This window comes from Grus americana, chromosome 1, assembly GCF_028858705.1.
Source record: "Grus americana isolate bGruAme1 chromosome 1, bGruAme1.mat, whole genome shotgun sequence".
Lineage (NCBI taxonomy): Eukaryota > Metazoa > Chordata > Aves > Gruiformes > Gruidae > Grus > Grus americana.
In genome coordinates this window covers 47,298,120-47,317,379 of record NC_072852.1, presented here as the reverse complement: position 1 = coordinate 47,317,379, position 19,260 = coordinate 47,298,120, and the positions used below count along the sequence as shown (strand labels likewise).

The following is a 19,260-nucleotide window of genomic DNA, read 5'->3' as shown; positions in this document are numbered from 1 at the left end:
AAAATGTCATTTTCATAAATACTTCCTGCATAAGTCAATAATTTTAACTCGATATTCCCCAAAGAGGAAAAATACAAGGACACAAGATGCAGAAATATAAATTCCACATGTAGAAAAAGAGATACATGAACAAAAAGAAACAAAATTTCTGTTTAACATAGCTGTCAAATATTCAACTTCAAAATCCAGTAGCATGCTTTTTAAAATCTGAGTAATTTACCACTGGAACAAATTGATTTCTTTCCAGAGATTTAAACTGAGTTGGTTTTACTGAATCACACTCCACCTTTATCCAAATTAATGTTTAATGTTGTGCAAACAAACATTTTAGAAGAGAGACACTATTTTGAGACTTAAGAATGGAAACATTACATCAATGTAACCATTTTTTAACTGTTCACTTACCTAAATTTTTATTACTGTATTTTTTGGGCTTCATTTTATGGGCTCTCTTCAGCATAAGCTGTGCAGTAGAAATATCCTTAAAACCCCTAGGGAAGGAGAATAACTTACTAAACATTTCACATATATTATGTTACACCAGCTGCATATCATTGTATAAAGAACTTTTCAAAAAGAATACAAGTGTATAGTACTTCTTGTGCATGGTATGAAACTTTCTGAATAGCACAGATAGCTGCAATGCTTAACATTACATTATTGCAACTTATTAAGCTGGTCCCCCAGACACTTGTAAAAGTAATTACAATAATTTTTCCTTTGGTAGAAAACAGAGATTCTTCAAAGGTGAAACTTAAAAAAAGCAAGCAACAACAGTCAACTATCCTGTACTTATTCCTGGCAGTCACTATGTAAGCAAAATAGCTTAACATACCATTCTTCTGAAATTTTCTCTTCTTTTTCAGACATGAATGAAAATTTCTTTTTTTCCTTCCAGTCAGAGAGCTGTGACATCGTTCCCTTCCCGGACCTGAAAACAAAGTATAAGAGTGGTGCTGAAAGGTAGGTAAATAAGGAAGGATCTCGGGTGACTGTTTTGCAGCCTTTGTCATCCTGTAAGTTGTTTGTGCTTTTAAAGGCACTTTTGAAGCTTGGAAATAATACAGAAAATCTATTTTAATACTCCAGGAAGGCTTTATCTTGGAGAGTAATAAAAATCTGCCATCAATTTGAAATGTTTACATTTCAATTACTTGAAGCATATTTCAGTCCTTTCTCTCCAAAAGAATGCAGCTGTGTAAGAAATCCCTTTTAATCTTTATCTAGTCTTATAAATCTCTATTTCAACATCTATGCTGTGATATATATGAAAAAATACAAGTTTTATGATTTATAGTCAAACCTAGATAAATAAAAATACACATATATATATTCTTAATTCTGGTAGTCAATGAAGAATAACAACTGAATTTAATATATTTGGTTTTAACAAGTAAATACATTTCAATTCCAGTAATATCATATTAACCAAAAGTAGCAAAAGCATCAGAAAACAGCTTCAAGTTCTCTTCCTTTTGATTTTTGTCGAATCCAAATGAACTAAATACAATGAAAAAAATATATTAACTTACCTGCTATGACAGTGGATATTTTCTGCTGAGTATGAATGTGGTCTGTTAACACACTGCCAAACTTCTTGTGGTGACAATGGCAAATTATTTGAATGTTCATTGGAATTTGAAGGCCTAGAATAATTCTACGTAAGAGAAAGAAGAAGAATGCAGTTGATGATTCCTGCAAGTTTGAGTTTAAAATGTGCAGGTAAACCTGCACCAGAGTTTGTAGAGGCTATTACTATAACAGAAAGTGTTCTTAATGGTGATATGCCCATTACAGACCTTACCTTCAACTAACTGAATAGGGCAAAAAGGTGACTTTAATTATACTTAATGTCCCCAAATAAAATCAAAGAATTCTAGATATAATGAATTATACATTTATAAGACTCCTTTCTTGTAATCGTAGGAAATAAAACATTAGTAATACTATGCTTGTAACAAGAAGAGAAAACCCTACCAAAACAAAAAGCTAAAACTTCAAAGTTTATCAAATAACTAGCAGACATTACAGTTCAATGACCTTTAGCTGTTCTGAAAACATTCAGCTGTTGTCATATAATGCAGATCTTAGTATTTTTAAAGTAGTGTGTCAAGTAGCAATTTTTAATCCATTGCCAAATGTACAGATGAAGCACATCATCTTTTTTTCTGCTACTGTGAAGTAAAGTGTTGAAATAAATCCAAAATAAAGAAGAAATTAAGCAAATGAAAGAAAATCTAAAAGAAAAATTGCATCTGGAGATGAGGAGGAAGTCTGAGACTTCTAAAAGTAATTGTATTTTTCAAGTCAATAGATTGTCATATTAATCACCCCAGAATAGCATATCCTTAAGGAATGAATAAAGACTGAAGAGTAAGAAGTTTCTGTGACATGTTACCTTTGGCCAGTGCAGCTGGTTTGAGAGCAGGAGTGTTTTTGAAGGGAAACGGGTGGAATCTAGAGTTAGCCATTCCTTCTCTAATGCAGCCTGCATGAATGAGTAAAGTCAAACAGTGCACTGATAAAATCAGTTTAGTTTTGATAACTTTTGCAAAGTCTCTTTTAAATTGTCTTACATACTGTTTCAAGTGTTTTCAAGTCGTATATCAGAACTGCCACCTGCAGAGCAATCGCACTTAAAACACCTTTGGAGATGCTGTGTTGTACTGTTTTATTTTAAACAGATCAGATTAACAGTATTTGTGGGTTGTGGGTTTTTGGGGGTTTTGGTTTTGGTTTGTTTTTTAAATAAGATGCATCCCCTCCTTCTCAAATTCTTGTAATTTTATCCCAACATTGTTAGTAAACCCAAGTTATTAAAAAAGACTGCTAAACTCTGAAAAAATATAGACCTAAGGTACTTAAAGGCCTAAAGAACATGAACAGCTTTGTTTGCTGTTTTTGACTAATTGAGTATTTTATATCCAGATGTAGGTGCCTGATTCTGTCAGACTTGCTTTTGTTGAGCTGAACTGAATTGGTGAATAGTTTTCATTGAAATCTGAGGTTAAAAAAGTGAATGCTATATGTACTTATTCCTTCAATTAATCATTTTTATTTTTGATGCAATGGAATAATTTGCAAACTAAAATAATAGTTTGGAAGGAAGAGGGGTGACAGTATTAGGTGGTAACTGGTGTCTCTAGCACTTCAAGGCAGAATTCAGTTTTCTTTCATAAAACCAAAATTTAGATTTGGTTTCAAACTCAACCTGTATACGACTTATTTTTTTCTTACACATCCTTGAGTTTTTTGACCACATGTTCTTTCAATATATTCTGATAAGTGAGAGGAGTAAATTACTCCCACACAGTAAGTAAATACCTTTGAAGAATTTGGCTTCACTTACACAGAGCTCAGTCATTCAGGCTGTTCTTACTTTAGCAGCAAATAGCCTGGAGTTCATTCTTTTGAAAATGTCTAATTTATAAAACCAGACTACCTTCCTCTCATTCACAGAATATTTCAGATTGCACTGATTTCTGACCCTGAGAAATTATCCTAACGTTGGATACCTTACTGTGTAGTTTGCATAAACAGGACTTTGCCTTCAGTTGGTGAACAAGAAGGTCTTCCAAGGCCTTTGAAATTCTGAGAGACAAAAGGATCATATTCCAGCTATTTTGAAAAGGTTACTTCAGGTACCGGTTGCATAACTTGGTGACTCTAAGATCACTCTTTTTATTTGTAAGGTAACTGTGAACCAGTGTTATTTTTCCATTCTGATCTAGCTTTTTAAAATACATTTTCAATAAATTTTAGTTTATTTTCATGTCTTAAAAGGGATGCATTCTTACATCTTTTATTCCTTGTTTCTAGAATTCCCTGTTCTTTGATTACAGTATGTTTTGGTTTTCATTCTTTTATTTAATACATCCAAATAAATTCTATGCCCTCATTATTAACAGATAATGTCTATTTACGACTCTCCCCCTTCTTACCATTTCAATTCATAATAAATACACATTATCCTTTTTATCAAACCTCCTCTCTCAGGTGGTTGTATATATTAAGAAATCTATGTAAATAAACTGTGGAGGCATGCAACAAATAAAATGTATCACGTTCTTTAACTGTTACATTTACCTACAACCCACTAACCTATCTCTCCTCAGTGATTACTCTTACGCTGATAACCACCGAGTGGTTGATACAAACAATTTTCATTAAAAAAAAAAAGTCATAGTTAAAATCTATCCAGTAGACTGTAGTAAATCAAATCAAATTCCAAAGGCGATCATTTAAATACATGAAATTGGTACAATTCAGACATAGAAAACTGACAAGTTCGTATCTCAGCAGACACAAAGCTATGACATATTCAAGTTTTGCAGTTGCCTTGGGTCTATGGGCAGAATGGTCAAAGTGAGTAACTGAAAATCTGACCAAAAACTGTCAGTGAAATGAGGTATTATTCCTCTTTGTACTACTTGAATTTACTCTTCAATTGCACTACTCAAAACATATTTCTAGCCTTTCAGATGAGAGTTTTTCACTTATTTTCTAAGCGTGGGTGTGTAATCCAGTCACAGGTAAACTCAATGTCTGCATTGACATGACTTCAGCTTTGCTAGTATATAAAGGTATATGAAAATGGCAAATTCCTGAAGTATTTTTTTTCCTCCTCTATTTGCAAAAGAATCAATACAGCTGGGAGAGAGCTAGGTTTCCACTTCTTGTACAATTTAAAAGTCAATCAACTTAATTGGCGTGGACAATGATGTGTCCATTAATTACCTGGGTACTTAAATGTCTTACATTAGCAGTGAATATGATCCAAGCTCTACTGTCAGATTTCAAGGCAAGCTTGCATCTTAGCTATTTGAATTTTTACCTCTCTGATGAAATTGTTTGCGACAGAAATCAATAAAATCAAGAAACATAAAAACTAACACTCCAAAGCTGTAGTCAATTTTTTGGGAACAAGAATCACTTAAGCAGTACACTGATTGAATCCTTTTGCTTCATAGTTGTACCATAACCCAATTAAAGTTTTTTGTTCTTAATATTTATACTGAAACTTTTCTCACAAATATTTTCTTAGCCCAGTGTTTGCCATTTATTAATTTAATATTCTCCAGTGTTTTTATTTTTCATAGCCTATAAAATGTCTTTCAGCATTCTAAGTGTTGAAAAGAAACATCAATGAAAATATAAAAGCATGATTCAAAGGTATAAATATGCAAGACAAAAAAAAAAAAACCAACCTGATTTATGGTTAAGCACATCGGCACTCCTATGTGTATCATACTACAAAAATATACCGCGCTGTTGTTTGCTTTGGCCAACAAAAACCCCAACACATTATTGATTTTCAAATATATGCTCTTCCACTATGTTTATCCCTAGAGATTTTGACAGCACTAAGTTCAAGAAACTTCTGTCCGTTATCTTTCCCACAAACACAGTCCTAAATAATAACTACTGCAAAGTTTATGACAGATTTACCAATACCTAAGGCTAAAAAAAAGATCCATTTCTACTGACATTGTTCACTAAGAAAAAAACCCAACAATCTGAGATGAATTACAATGCAAATAAAATGATAATGTTTGATTGTATGGTCTACATAAACAGTTATAAGAATACTATATCTATGTTTAATTCTGAAGTCAAATTAAGGAATTGATTTCATAAATACTGAGCTATATAACACAGCTTTACACATATATGTAAATCACATACAGTTGCCTTAACCCATATTAATTAATATCTTTTACACTTCTGGATCCTTCATAATTTATTTCCAGTGTTAGTTTCAAATCAAAGACTGTATTGACTACCTTAAAAAAGCTTCAATTTTCACAAGTGCACAAAACAAACATAGACCTTTCTAATTTTTTATTAAAACTTCACAGAAATAAATTCATTTTAGCTTACTGTTTGAAATAATTTTTAATACTTGGTAAACGTTTCAAGGGTTTCTGTCGTTTGCAGGGTTTTTTTGCTAGATTTTATATTAGTTTTCATTTAGCTCCTCCTCAGGACACAAATAAGATACTTCCAAAACTAGAAAGAATACAGACTGTGAAATTCAATATCGAACACAAGACAATTATCCCTGATAGCGTTCTTCAACAAGAAGTGAATATATTTGGTTTTGGGGTTTTCTTTCTGAATTTTAAAACTTCCATAGTATTAGCTATTTCCATTTATCCATTAGGATCAAGAACTTTTTACCCTGATTCACCATCCATTTTTTACCCTTTGAGAATGTAATCCTACAGTTTTTTTTCTCCTCTTTGATTTTGTAGCTTATCAATGAACTCTGGAGGCTTAGGGATTTCTTTTCCAAGCATATTATATATATATAACATTTTTTATTTTGTTATTCCTTCATTTTTCAAATATTTATTCTGTCCCTTCCTTTGCAAAATGTAATGACTATTTACCAGCAAACATTAAACTTCTGTGGTCTCAGAAAGAGAATTCAATCCTACAACCACCAAAATCAGTGAGAATGGTTCTACTAACTATGGGGACTGAATGAGCTATTGAAAAGGAGAATTTTAGTGCAAACTTTATTTATACTATCTAATTCTAGACATCCTTTATATGCTCTGGATTACATTCTGAAGCTACATAATCTTTTATAATGGCTATACATATAATTTGGGCTGTTCTGAGTCATATTTAAACCATGAACAAAAAACAGCTTACAGGACACAGTGTCAAACCTATACTCAGCCTTGAAGCACTTCTACAAGTAACTGCCCAAACTGTGAATAATGCTATCACATACTGCCTTTCTTTTCTCTTAGATCAAGGAGGATCACAAGAGTATAATAAAAAAAAAAAAAATCCCTTAAACTGTACTACGGTTAGAAGCAGAGGATGCAAGAAGGCACTAACAATACATGCTGAAAAGAAAGTATTTGATGTGTAACAACTCTGTTCTGGGTCAGACCAAATATCTATCTGCATCAGTACTCTGCTTCCAGAAGAGTTCAGCAGCAAACACTTATGGAAAGAATGACAGAAGCTGGACATGTTGAGGACAATCCTTCCCTTGGTATATTCTTTCAGACTTTGGAAACTGGTGGTTTAAGGACTTTCTGCTAACATCTAGGAAAAGAATTCTCAACTTAAAACAGTAATCTAACTTCTTATGACAAATAAAACCATGCAATCAGTGTGTTTGCAAGTTTGTCTCTATCTCAATCCAGAAAGAATGCAAATCATTTACAATACTCAGAGCAGGTAACTGTTGAAGTTGTGTAGATTAACTCCAAAAGGCCAACATGTTGTCTGCCATGGGCACTGAAGCTACCTCAGGTTTCCAAGCATGGTGGACCTCCGAATTACAAGATGAATCACCATCTGACAAAACCGTGAAACTATTTTTGAAAATTAGGGAGAACTAACTCTTTATATCTCTTTCCTTTCTTCTGTCATTTCCTCATTGACTCATTCACTGTTTGTAGGACAGCAATGGTTTAGCCAGAAAAAATGTTTTATTCATATTTATGTAGTGCTTTTATTTATACGGTAACTTGAGATAAAAATAGGACAAGTACCCAACAGAATATAAACAAGCAGCAGAAAATTAATATCCAAAACTCTCTCTGAACTCAGAGTCCTGACTGGCTCCTGAATATTACAACAGAATAGGAGGAATGGGAGGGGGAAAAAAAGTGTCTTTTATTAAAAAAAGTATTTCTACATTAAAATTTCACAGAAATAGTATGTGGAATTCTTTACTTTTAAAAAAAGATTTTCCCTCCAGTTCATCTGCCTGGTTTTGTCTAACTTGTTTTTCTGGACTTTTGCTCCTCTCAGTGAGGCAGGCTATTAGTGTCATTCTCAGTCTGAACGGCCCTTTTTCAACTAGATTTTACAAAGTCTCTGCCCTCTCTACATTCAAATTCATTTTTAATAAGAATAATATGTAACAAGAGTAAATAAATAAATAAATCAGAATGAACCTTTCCACTAGTTTTCTCTATAGAATACAAATTTAAATAAGGTTCTTGGGAGTAGTGATGTCCTCGATTTCTGCTTTCCTAGCTTTTGGTGAGTATATTTGAATAGTGCAGTTAAAGTCTAGTTCACTCCAAGAAAATAAAACAAAAAGTTAAAACAAAAAGACAAGTGAGAGACAGTACTTTAACCCAAGGCAGAACATTCAACAGCATTCTACGACTATTTCATAGAATCATACAATTGTTTTGGTTGGAAAAGACCTTTAAGACCAACAAGTCCAACTGATAACCTACCACTGCCAAGTCCACCATTAAACCACGTCCCTAAGTACCACATCTACACGTTTTTTAAATACCTCCAGGGATGGTGACTCAACCACTTCCCTGGGCAGCCTCTTCCAATGCTCAACAACCCTTTCCATGAAGAATTTTTTCCTAATATCCAATCTACACCTCCCTTGATGCAACTTGAGGCCATTTCCTCTTGTCCTATCACTTGTTACTTGGGAGAAGAGACTGACACCCACCTTGGTACAACGTCCTTTCAGGTAGTTGTACAGAGCAATATGGTCTCCCCTCAGCCTCCTTTTCTCCAGGCTAAACAACCCCAGTTCCCTCAGCTGCTCCTCATAAGGCCTGTTCTCTAGACCCTTCACCAGCTTTGTTGCCCTTCTTTGGACACACTCCAGTACCTCGATGTCCTTCTTGTAGTGAGGGGCCCAAAACCGAACACAGTGCTTGAGGTGCAGCCTCACCAGTGCCAAGTACAGGGGGATGATCACTTCCCTACACCTGCTGGCCACACTGTTTCTGATACAAGCCAGGATGCTGTTGGCCTTCTTGGCCACCTGGGCACACTGCTGGCTCATATTTAGCCAGCTGTCAACCAATGCCCCCAGGCCCTTTTCCGCCAGGCAGCTTTCCAGCCATTCTTCCCCAAGCCTGTACCTTTGCATGGGGTTGTTGTGACCCAAGTGCAGGACCTGGCACTGAGCCTTGTTGAATCTCATACAAGTGGCCTTGGCCCATCGATCCAGCCTGTCCAGAGCCCTCTGCAGAGCCTTCCTGCCCTCAAGCAGATCAGCACTCCCACCCAACTTGGTGTTGTCTGCAAACTTGCTGCGGGTGCATTCAATCCTCTTATTCAGATCATTGACAAAGATATTAAAGAGAACTGACCCCAGCACTGAGCCCTGGGGAACACCACTTGTGACCAACCACCAACTGGATTTAACTCCATTCACAACTCTTTGGGCCCGGCCATCTAGCCATTTTTTTACCCAGTGAAACGTCTGCCCATCCAAGCTGTGAGCAGCCAGTTTCTCCAGGAGAATACTGTGGGAAATGGTGTCAAAGGCTTTACAAAAGTTCAGGTAAACAACATCCACAGCATTTCCCTCATCCACTAAGCGGGTCACCTTGTCATAGAAGGAGATCAGGTTAGTCAAGCAGGACCTGCCTTTCATAAACCTATGCTGACTGGGCCTGATCACAAGGTTATCCTGTACATGCCGTGTGATGGCACTCAAGATGATCTGCTCCATAACTTTCCCTGGCACTGAGGTCAGACTGACAGGCCTGTAGTTCCCCATATCCTCCTTCTGGTCCTTCGTGTGGATGGGTGTCATATTAGCTAACCTCCAGTCAACTGGGACCTCCCTGGTTAGCCAGGACTGCTGATAAACGATGGAAAGTGGCTTGGTGAGCACTTCCACCAGCTATTTGATTATTTCAAATAAGCTGACAAAATTTCTTTCTGATTAATACATGCCACATGAAGAACTACTTTTCCTAGTGTTAATACATCCTGTAGGTTAAATAATTGCTCAGACTGGGAGGGGGAGTGGTCAGGCAGAAGGATCACAAGCTGAAGGTTAACCCTGTGGATGCTCACAACAGAAATGGGCATACCACAGCCAGCCATACTGTACTGTCTTTCATCTGGCAGAAAGCTGTAACTTTCTCTCTTGGTTCCTGGCAAACATATTTCACTCTGTGGGATATTTCTTTCAAATATCATGCTACTCCAGGACAACATCCTTCATTTCTTTTTAAACTAAACTTCATTTCTGCCAAGGCCAAAGTATTCTTTGCTAGAAATTTCTTCTCCAAAAGCATAAGTAAGTTTTGATAAACTTCTCAAAAAATCACAGATTTTTAGAGCTCTTATAGCTGATACAGAAAGACCAGATCACTTTCCTATGCTCAGTTATATATTGTTGATAGACTGTGATTGAAAACTTCCTTTGAAATTAAAGATCTGAATATTTTTGTGTATTTAGCCTTTTCTTTCATCCAGTCTTTTTAGGAATCAGATTACTCTGTGGGCTAGCTTTTCTGAGAAACTCAAGTTCATGCATAAAGTTTAGTTCAATGTTAGGAAGTTGAATATCAATTCAGATCCAAACTTTCTAAAAAACTTCCAAAGCTAAGATAGTACCAAATATGAACATCCTTAAATTAACCAACTATTAATTGCATTATTATTCCATTTCCAATACCACAAAAAAAAAATCAGTCTAAGTTCTGCCATTTTAAAACTATACGTAAATATGTTGATTTGAACAATTTTATAAAAACTGTATACAGACTTTTTAATTAGACAGTTTAGTGACTATACATTTTATGGAAAACAGATCTGTAAACTGCAAGCAGTCAGAAAAATAGTCTTTTTCTCTGGGTTTGTCTTTCATGCTTTTTCACATATTTTATGTGGTGAAGATACATAGGTTAGCACCCTAATAAAGGTTATTTTAACCTTTGGCAATGCTTCTTTTTCAACCCTGTCTTTACATAAGACAAGAGAATTAGGAAAGAAAGCTGGGCACGACTGCATTCTTACAACTGCTAAAAGCAAACAATGTTTCAAGCCAAAAATGTAGTGACTATCATAGGGATTCCAGAGAAATATTGCAATGATTAATTGATCCAAAGAGATTTTATAGACTTACAAAAGCTGGTTAATTATTAGAGTACATTCTTGTAGGAAAATTAGAAGACAAGCATAGTTGTGTAGTTGTCCATTTATAAGAAGGATATATTCACAATTACTGGAAAAATCACAACATTCTGTTAAGAAACACATTCAGGAAAATTTTATTGGGGAATGTCTTCTCCAAATATCATTTTTCTGAGGTGTTTAATAAGCTCAGAAAACTAACTGTTCTCTCAAATTCTAATACATATATATATAAATTTATTTAGTATATGTACCTACATGATTTCTCTAAATACATATGAGTAAAATTATGGAAACAATTTATTTTGTAATATACAAAAGTAAACGAATGATGAAAATCTCAGGGACCCTAAAAGTTTTCATTCACCAAAAAAGGTTGAATGTATACATACATAATTAACTCTCCAAAAGTCTGAATCTTATTGTAGTTCATGTCAATTGTTCATGACCTATGTGACCCAAACTTTTCTAGAAACGCATTTTTGTCTTAAGCCTGACAGTGTTCAAAGGAAGCTCTAGGTCCCACATATTTCTGCGAATACAGGAATAAAAAAATACAGATGGGTAAATGGTAACTTCAGCTTCAGAGGTTAGACATGCTTCAAGTAAGCAGCAGCAATGTATGCTTCAAAAAAATCTTTTGAGATGTATACCCCCACCCACTTCAATAAACATCAGGCTCCTGACACCTTCAGGCCACCCCTCAAAATGGCTCTAAGACCCCAGATGCAGTCTTTCCCCATTAAAATGACAAGAATCTTCAGGTCTTCCCCTCTCAACTCTGCCACACAACACAAACTTTAGCTGGTATGTACCTATAAACCTTTTTTCAAGTTGTTCTACCCCTGTGAAAACAAACACACACAGCTTTCAAGGGACAATTAATTATAAAACCCAACAAACAAAACAGCCAAGGGACCCCTCATCCTCACCCCTTAAATACTGTACATTCAAAAAACATACAATTTCAAAGGAAGATAACCCAAAATGTTCTATCAAGTTTGGGCAATAAATACTAAAAACACAACAGAAAACAAAGCTGTACTTCAGCTTGCAGTTTTGTCAAAGGAAGGGAAGTCAGCACAGGGTAATAAAAAATAGACTAGTCACAAGTTCATAGTCATCTAACCTTTAATATGTTTCAAAGTTCATGTTACATGAGAAATTTGATTCAATCTGAAGACAACTTTTCCTTTTTGTTTAAAAGTCCCTATTTCAGAAATAAGAACAAAAAAGTATTTGGAAGATAAAGAGAAAAGAAGGACTAAGTTTTAAGCATATATTTTTTGAAACTGATGATAACAAATCTCTAATTACACTAAAAATGCTTAATTCTAAAGAAGATATGTCTTAATCACCTCCGAGTTTCACTTACACTGTCCTTATACGTCCCTAGCACTAGCTCTTCTATTTGAAGTAAATGACGCAGAAATGAATCTGCAAGTTGAAATTTGTTGATGCATAAACGTAGTCTCAACACCTTAAATCTTTTGGGACCTGCACTGCTACTCTCTGGGAAATTCAAGAGCTTCAGGAGCTGATTTTTGGGATGTTTTTCTGTTGTAAACTCAGATTTGTGAAATGATCAATAGCTACTGCTATTTCCATATCAAAATATTCTTTTAAGTATTTTCCACATAAACAAAATTATTAGACTGAGTATCAGGAGATGGTTTTAACAGTATTTAGCATTTAGGATTCCTTAGCCCACTCCATTCAAAGACAAACTAGACATAAAGTTAAACAGTTTTTAGCTAAATTAAGATTGTGTTGGAGGGTATGGTTGTTTTTTTTCCCTTCTCTGTTTCCGCTATTAGAAACTCAAGAACTGCACAGCAAAGAAAGTCCATTAGGACCCTAGATCCTTTTCCGTGGTACTGCTTCCCAGTCAGCCAGCCCCTAGCCAACAGTGTTGCATGGGGTGACATGGACTTTGTACTCGCTCTTGTTGAACACCATGAGGGTCTAGTCAGCCTGTTTATTTAACCTGTTCAGGCTGCTTTAAAGAACACCCTGGTCCTCCAGCATACCAACCACTGCCCCCAACTTGGTATCATCTGCACACCTGCTGAGATTGCACTCTGTTCCATCATACAGGTTGTTAATTAAAATATTACCTATTTTGGTCCCCCAACCATGCACGATGGGCTCTATTAATTACTGTCTCCAAGTTGGATTTTGCACCACAGAACACAACTATTTGAGCCTAACAGTCCAATCAATTTGCCACTCACTTTATGGTCTAATTGTCTAGCCCATACCTCAAAAAATTTTGAGAATAAGACTGTGGGAGACTGTCAACAGCCTTGCTAAAATAAAGGTGTGCAATATGTACTGCCCTCCCCTTATTCATAGTGCCAGTCACCTTGTGATAGAAAACAATGAAGTTCATCAGCCCTCGGTAAACTCAGGCTGGCTGTTCCCAATCACCTTCTTTCATGGGTTTACAAATGGCTTCTGAGAGGATTTGCTCTGCAACCTTCCCAGGAACTGAGATAATATTGATTGGCCTCTAGTTCCCTGGATCTTTCTTCTCACCTTTCTTGAAGATGGGTGTGATGTCAGCCCTTTTCCAGCCACCAGTAACCTCCCCCTGTTGTCAAGACCTTTCAAAGATGACAGAGAGTGACCTCAAAATGACATCAGGCAGCTTGTTCGACCCTCTTGGATGCATCCCATCTGTTCCCTCGGACTTGTATATGTTCAGGTGAGTTAAGCTGTGCTGTGGTTGGATAACATCTGCTATGTTCTAAACTAAAAGGACTTCACGCTTCAGGCAATGAGATATGTATGAATTTAAGTGTGGAGGAAAAAGGAAGCTGACATCTCACTTTCCTCTTTGGTTCCTCCAAAAGTACTGCTATTTAACTCAATTACAATATTAGCTGCATCAATGGCCTCTTCTCACAGAGCACAGACAAGTCAGTCAGGAGTTCCTAAAATTGGTAAATAGGCATTACTAAAAAATCTTTTTCAACATAAATCAATGTATGTGGACATGCTAAATATCAGATATTTAACTAGATCCTTTAAACACAATCTATATCTACACTAAAATGTAAGTTTTAACATTACACAAAAATTAAAGAACTTGGGGAAGTTATATTCAATGATTTGGGACCCCTAGCTCAGCTTTCAAGAGACTCTGGATACAAATATACTCACTGAGAAGAACTGATGGCTCTGTTATTATTTCCATTTACAATGATGTGTTTGGCTTAAAACAATTTTCCTTTGAGGCTACAATAATGAGTCTAAAATGCCACAGAACTAAGACTTTTTTCACTTTTATACATTTTCCATTGCTTGGCCTGTTTATTGAATTCTGATGCTTGACTTTGTCTTTAGAGAAATAAGACTAGGAAGTATAATTAATGACATCACTATACTTTGATATGTCATACAAGCTAAATATAATTTAGAAAAATACTATACCATTTGGCTAAATACGGGTTCCAAATTATATCTTTAGTGTCATGCACCATTAGTGGGATTTCCTTTGGAAAGTAATTTTTTGAATCTGGCTATTTAATCAAGAATTACATAGAGACAAGCCATGAAGATAGCTGTGGTTTAAAAATTAAAAGCATTTCAGGTGGCATTAAGAACTGAGATCTCACGGTGGAAGGCCAGAAAGCAATCAGAGCACGTTCTGCATGAGCTGTGAAGTTGGAGTGTTAGCTACAGCCACAACTCCTAATAGCTGTGTTTGTGTTTATTTTATCAGATACTGACTGCAACAACCTACTTCCAAGGCCAGCATATCAGATAACTAGAAAACAAGATTTCAGCATTTTAGATAAGCGTCATTGCTGAAAGAGTTAGAAAAGAGGCTTTATGTATCTGATGATGCCACAGACTGAGAATGGCATGTGATTCATTAACATAGCAGCTGAAGAAGCAGGATCTTATCAAGACATTGTTGATACACACACATTGAAAAGATTGATCTTCTGATATGTTGCTTAGGAGAGAGTTTTTCCTCTCTTTTTTAAAAGAAGAGGAGGGTTCTAATGAAATTTTCATCGTACAGTTTTTTGCTTTTATACAACATTGTAACTTTATAAGAACTTTGATGAAAATAGGATTGCTTTTTTTTTTTTTTTGTGTTATGCAGTACAGAAAGGCTGGATTCTGATCTGACATTTATAAGCAATTACAAGAGCTAGACATGCATGAGAGTGTCAAGATATAAGAAATGTTATGGGGACCTTCTAATCCATAGGCTACACTTATTTCCTGGCACTAGCCAGAAAACAGCAATCACTGTCACAAGCCCACAACCACAAGCTCACAGCCTGAGACAAACCACATCATGAAGAATTATCTGAAAAGAAAACAAAACACATTGTATGTGTCTAGTTTGGACATGTGATAAGAATACTAAAGATGGGAGATGTAAAGAAGCCATTGTTCTAATTGCTATTTACTTTTCAGGAGTTAGCACATATAAGGTACTTTTTATTCTACACTCCCCTCAAACAACAAAGAAGAAAAAGAAGAAAAAGAAAACTGCTACCTAGCTGGCATGGAAGGCAAGAAAAAAGTAGGAACGGCTATGTGTCTGAGCGTGGATATGTTAAACAATGTGAAGGAAACCCCTGATCAATAATTTCAAAAGCTGTCAAAGACTGGGATTTTAAAATTCTACATAATCAAGCTCCGAAGCAGAACACCCCCCTGTCTCAGGGCAACAGATTTATTCCCTTTGATGAAGGAAGTACTGATGGATTTCTTTTTAGCCTGGTTACAACTTAAAGTTACTTTCTTTTTGAAAAAGCATGACTAGATAGATCTGATTTAAACTAAATTCAAAAAATGAAGTTTTGAACAATACAGTACTTACTTTCTGTGCCATGTACCCATCAATATTGGTACTTATCTTGATGAGAACACGACATATGTCCATATGCTGACTCAGTGTAGGGAAAAAGAATTTATTCAATAGCCACTGTTCTGACTAAAGAATTGTCTTAAAACTGACTATATTCACTTGGTTCAGCTTTCTGACACACTGGCAAGTTCAGCCATTTTGCATTTGGCTCACATCATATTCTCATCAACCAAACAACAATGCTGATGGTTACATGGTACAGAAAGTAAGAGCTGTGTCAAGCAAATGTGTTGTCAGATTTTGTCCACCAGACGTAAAGTGAGCTCTGCCTTGTAGATCATTTGCTATAAGGATGGACTGCTGATGAAAGGTTGCCTTAAGATCAGCCTTCTGGAGCATATAGGCTGGAATTCTCCAAAGTCCACATGAAAGACATGAAAATATCACTAAATACCAGGCTCATACTTTCTGAGACATCTGTCGGCCAGATCTTTCATCTCTTCTGGGACAGCCTGTTTGACATTGCACAATACAACAGACACAAAACACTACTGCCATCAATTGCCTCTGAATGTCTTTGGCAACGTATGGGAGCTGATATGAGTACAAGAAGGTATCGGTAATTGTTCAGGTGAAATGATTACTATTCATGCTGTTGTGAGCAAGATAAAAGCCGTTCCTCCAGCTCAATCACAGGTAATCCATTTTTCACATGATATGGTGCCAAACTTGTACTAAAAATATATCACTGCTCAATGTGCATAAATGAAGTAAACAAAAGATCTTTGGCAGAGACTAGAATTTTCCCCATGCTGTTTCGCCGCCTCACCCTCCACAGAGCACTGGGTACACCAAGTTTATAATTAAAATATTAAATAGTAATTTAATGGAGACGGGTACCTAATGACTTACCGCATTGTGATATTTGCAAATGATTTAAACAGGTACTTGCACACTAGTGTTTTTGTAGAATGCTAGATAACACTGAATAAAATCATTATGAAATCTACATAATACTGGTATAAAAAAACCCCAAACAATGACTGCACCACAAAATAGTGGACTACTCCAAAAACTTTTGGACAAGATTTAGCATGTTTGTATTGGCTTGCAATAAGGAAAAGTTTTTCTGCCCTTCTCTCTGATTTCTCTCACCCTATCCAAGAGAGAAATCTGCAGTACAAAATGGTGTCCAGATATTTTTCTCTTCCTTCACACCCTAGCATATGGGATCTCTTAGCTCAGCAATATGTACTCCTCCCTACACACTTGTTTGAGGCCCAGCAGATAGCCACTGATATCATGTGTCATTATTTGGCTCTGCTTCAGCACTTTGCTATAAAACACTGAGGCCAGAAAGGAGGGAATGGGAAGTATAGACTGTTCCAAGCTTCTGCTGCTTGTTTCTGCAGAACTAGAAAGTCCATGTGATTTGGTATCACTCAACTGCAGAGAATGAAACAGCCGAAGACACATGGAACCAAGCAATTTAGTACTGAGGATGACTAGTCTGGGCTAGGCAGAGCAGAGTGTAGGCCCATTATAGTTACGCCACACATTTCTCACAATCAAACTCTTCAGCACAGACAAGGTATATGCGTGAAAAAAAGAAAAAAAAGAAAAAAGGAAAAAAAAGAGAAAAAGGAAAAGATATGACAAATATTGCAGGGTATAATCCTAGTTACAGCCATCAATTTGAACATTGACATGCTCACTGAACAAAGTATATCCTTCATGGGTGTACAGATTGTAAATTTATCACATACGCTGCTTTGTGGAAAACAAATGTTCTTATATTTTTCATCACGAGAAGCTAAGGGCGTGAGTAACTTGACATCAGTCCCTAGTTCAGCCTTTGAGCCTGCTGTGCAAATTAAAACGTCAGCTCATGGTTCTCCTGTCATGATATGGACCTAAACACTTTCTCTGAGAATTGTTCCCTAAATCCATGTTTTATTTCTTTCCTAATAAACTCAATAACAATTTGAAAAAAAGAGGAAGAAATGTGTGGCAACACCAGAGGGTGATACAGTGCAAGCTTCTCTGAAATGAGCTGGTGCTTTTTCCTGCCTTCTCTACTCCTTCCTTTTCTCCCTGCCTTCAGGAGCACCTGCCCAAATGCGATTGCCTTGCTGACAAACAGATGGAACAAAACTGCCCGTGTAGTTTTCAGTTTAGCGATTTAAAAAAAAAAAAAAAATCACAGGATTATTTGGGCCGAACAGAGTGAAACAAGAATGGCTCAATTGAATTACAGTATATAAGACTCTGGCCTTCTGGCTGAATAATTCAAAACAGGATATTTTCCTTCTTTACTATATGAACAGATACTTCCTTCCTGTGTGAAAAAATAAATCCTTCAACTTTCTGCTTTTTATTATTTTAGAAAGAAGCCAGGGATCAGAGAACATCAACTAATGAGACTGTTCTTTTTTGTATATATATTTCAAATTAAAATGAAAAAAATCCTAAAATTTAAGCCAGATCTCTATGTTTACACACACACATTTCCTGTCTACCAAATGATTCCTGGGACTCCTGCCTCAAACATTTTGCATGCTCTTACAATAAGACAGTAATTCTGAAAATGTATCTTAAAACAGCTGCTGAAAGGCAGAAGAAAAAACTAAAATTACTCCAAGTTGTCAAGTCATTGGTAATAATTTCATACAAAGCCCAACTATGTTATAAGGGGATGGGGGTGGCAAAAGAAGGCTGATACTCAGATGATCAAAGACCGATCACCTGCAAACAGTACTACTCCAACCAACAACATATTTGGTTTCATAACTCTGTATGAGCCATACAAACATGTCATCATAAATAGGATCTAATCCTGCCAGTAGCAGGGCTATCACATCAATCTCCTTTGCAAAATTACAGTGGAATATTGACAAATGACTCTTGCAAAGATGTAGCAGCTGAATAAGCATATTCAGAGACAAGGGTTAATGGAAAAAAACTTCAGTCATATCCTCTTAGGTCTCAAATGGCCACATTGTTATCAGCAGTTTTCTTTGCTTTACCTGAAACCATTAAAAAAAAAAAAGCCAACGAATGCGAACAATTAGAGAAAGCAGTGCTCCAGACGAATATATAGGTACACCATCAACAGCTGCATTACTATGCATACTGAGTCTAGAACTTCCCATGTAGACTGTGTCTCTTGAGGCTATAAAAGATAAAATTAAAGACTCTTTTCCTTGCTTACTGAATAACAATATTGATCCTGTAGACATTTTTATTTTTTACTTAATTATCAATAAATTCAGGTTTGAATGCAATGTTATTCCTCAAATTCCTTTGGAGCCTGCTTTTATTTTTTAGAATGGAAACTTAAGAGCCAATTTCAATCCTTTGAAACTGAAAAGACATTATTAACTACATAACTTGTAAAAATTACTAGTAATAACTTCTGGATTTTGTATATCACAGACGACCTAAGTGTGGTTTGTTTCTGATTTAACTATACTTCTCTTCATAATTTACTACTGTATTCAGACTTGTGATCTTTTTAGCACTTTACCTATAAGACAAAAGAAGAG

The 19,260-nt window shown here is 35.9% G+C and overlaps 1 protein-coding gene across 2 annotated transcripts in view; it reads right to left on the bottom strand.

Moving 5' to 3' along the window:
- Window positions 1–19,260, bottom strand: part of LRRIQ1 (leucine rich repeats and IQ motif containing 1) — a 114,372-nt gene that overhangs the window by 53,088 nt on the left and 42,024 nt on the right. For both annotated transcript variants that reach the window (XM_054812748.1, XM_054812750.1), the window contains 4 exons: window positions 2,399–2,488; window positions 1,533–1,657; window positions 836–931; window positions 406–491 (listed from right to left, as the gene is read on the bottom strand). In XM_054812748.1, coding sequence (XP_054668723.1) covers window positions 406–491; window positions 836–931; window positions 1,533–1,657; window positions 2,399–2,488 — 397 coding nt within the window. The remainder of the gene's footprint in view (window positions 1–405; window positions 492–835; window positions 932–1,532; window positions 1,658–2,398; window positions 2,489–19,260) is intronic.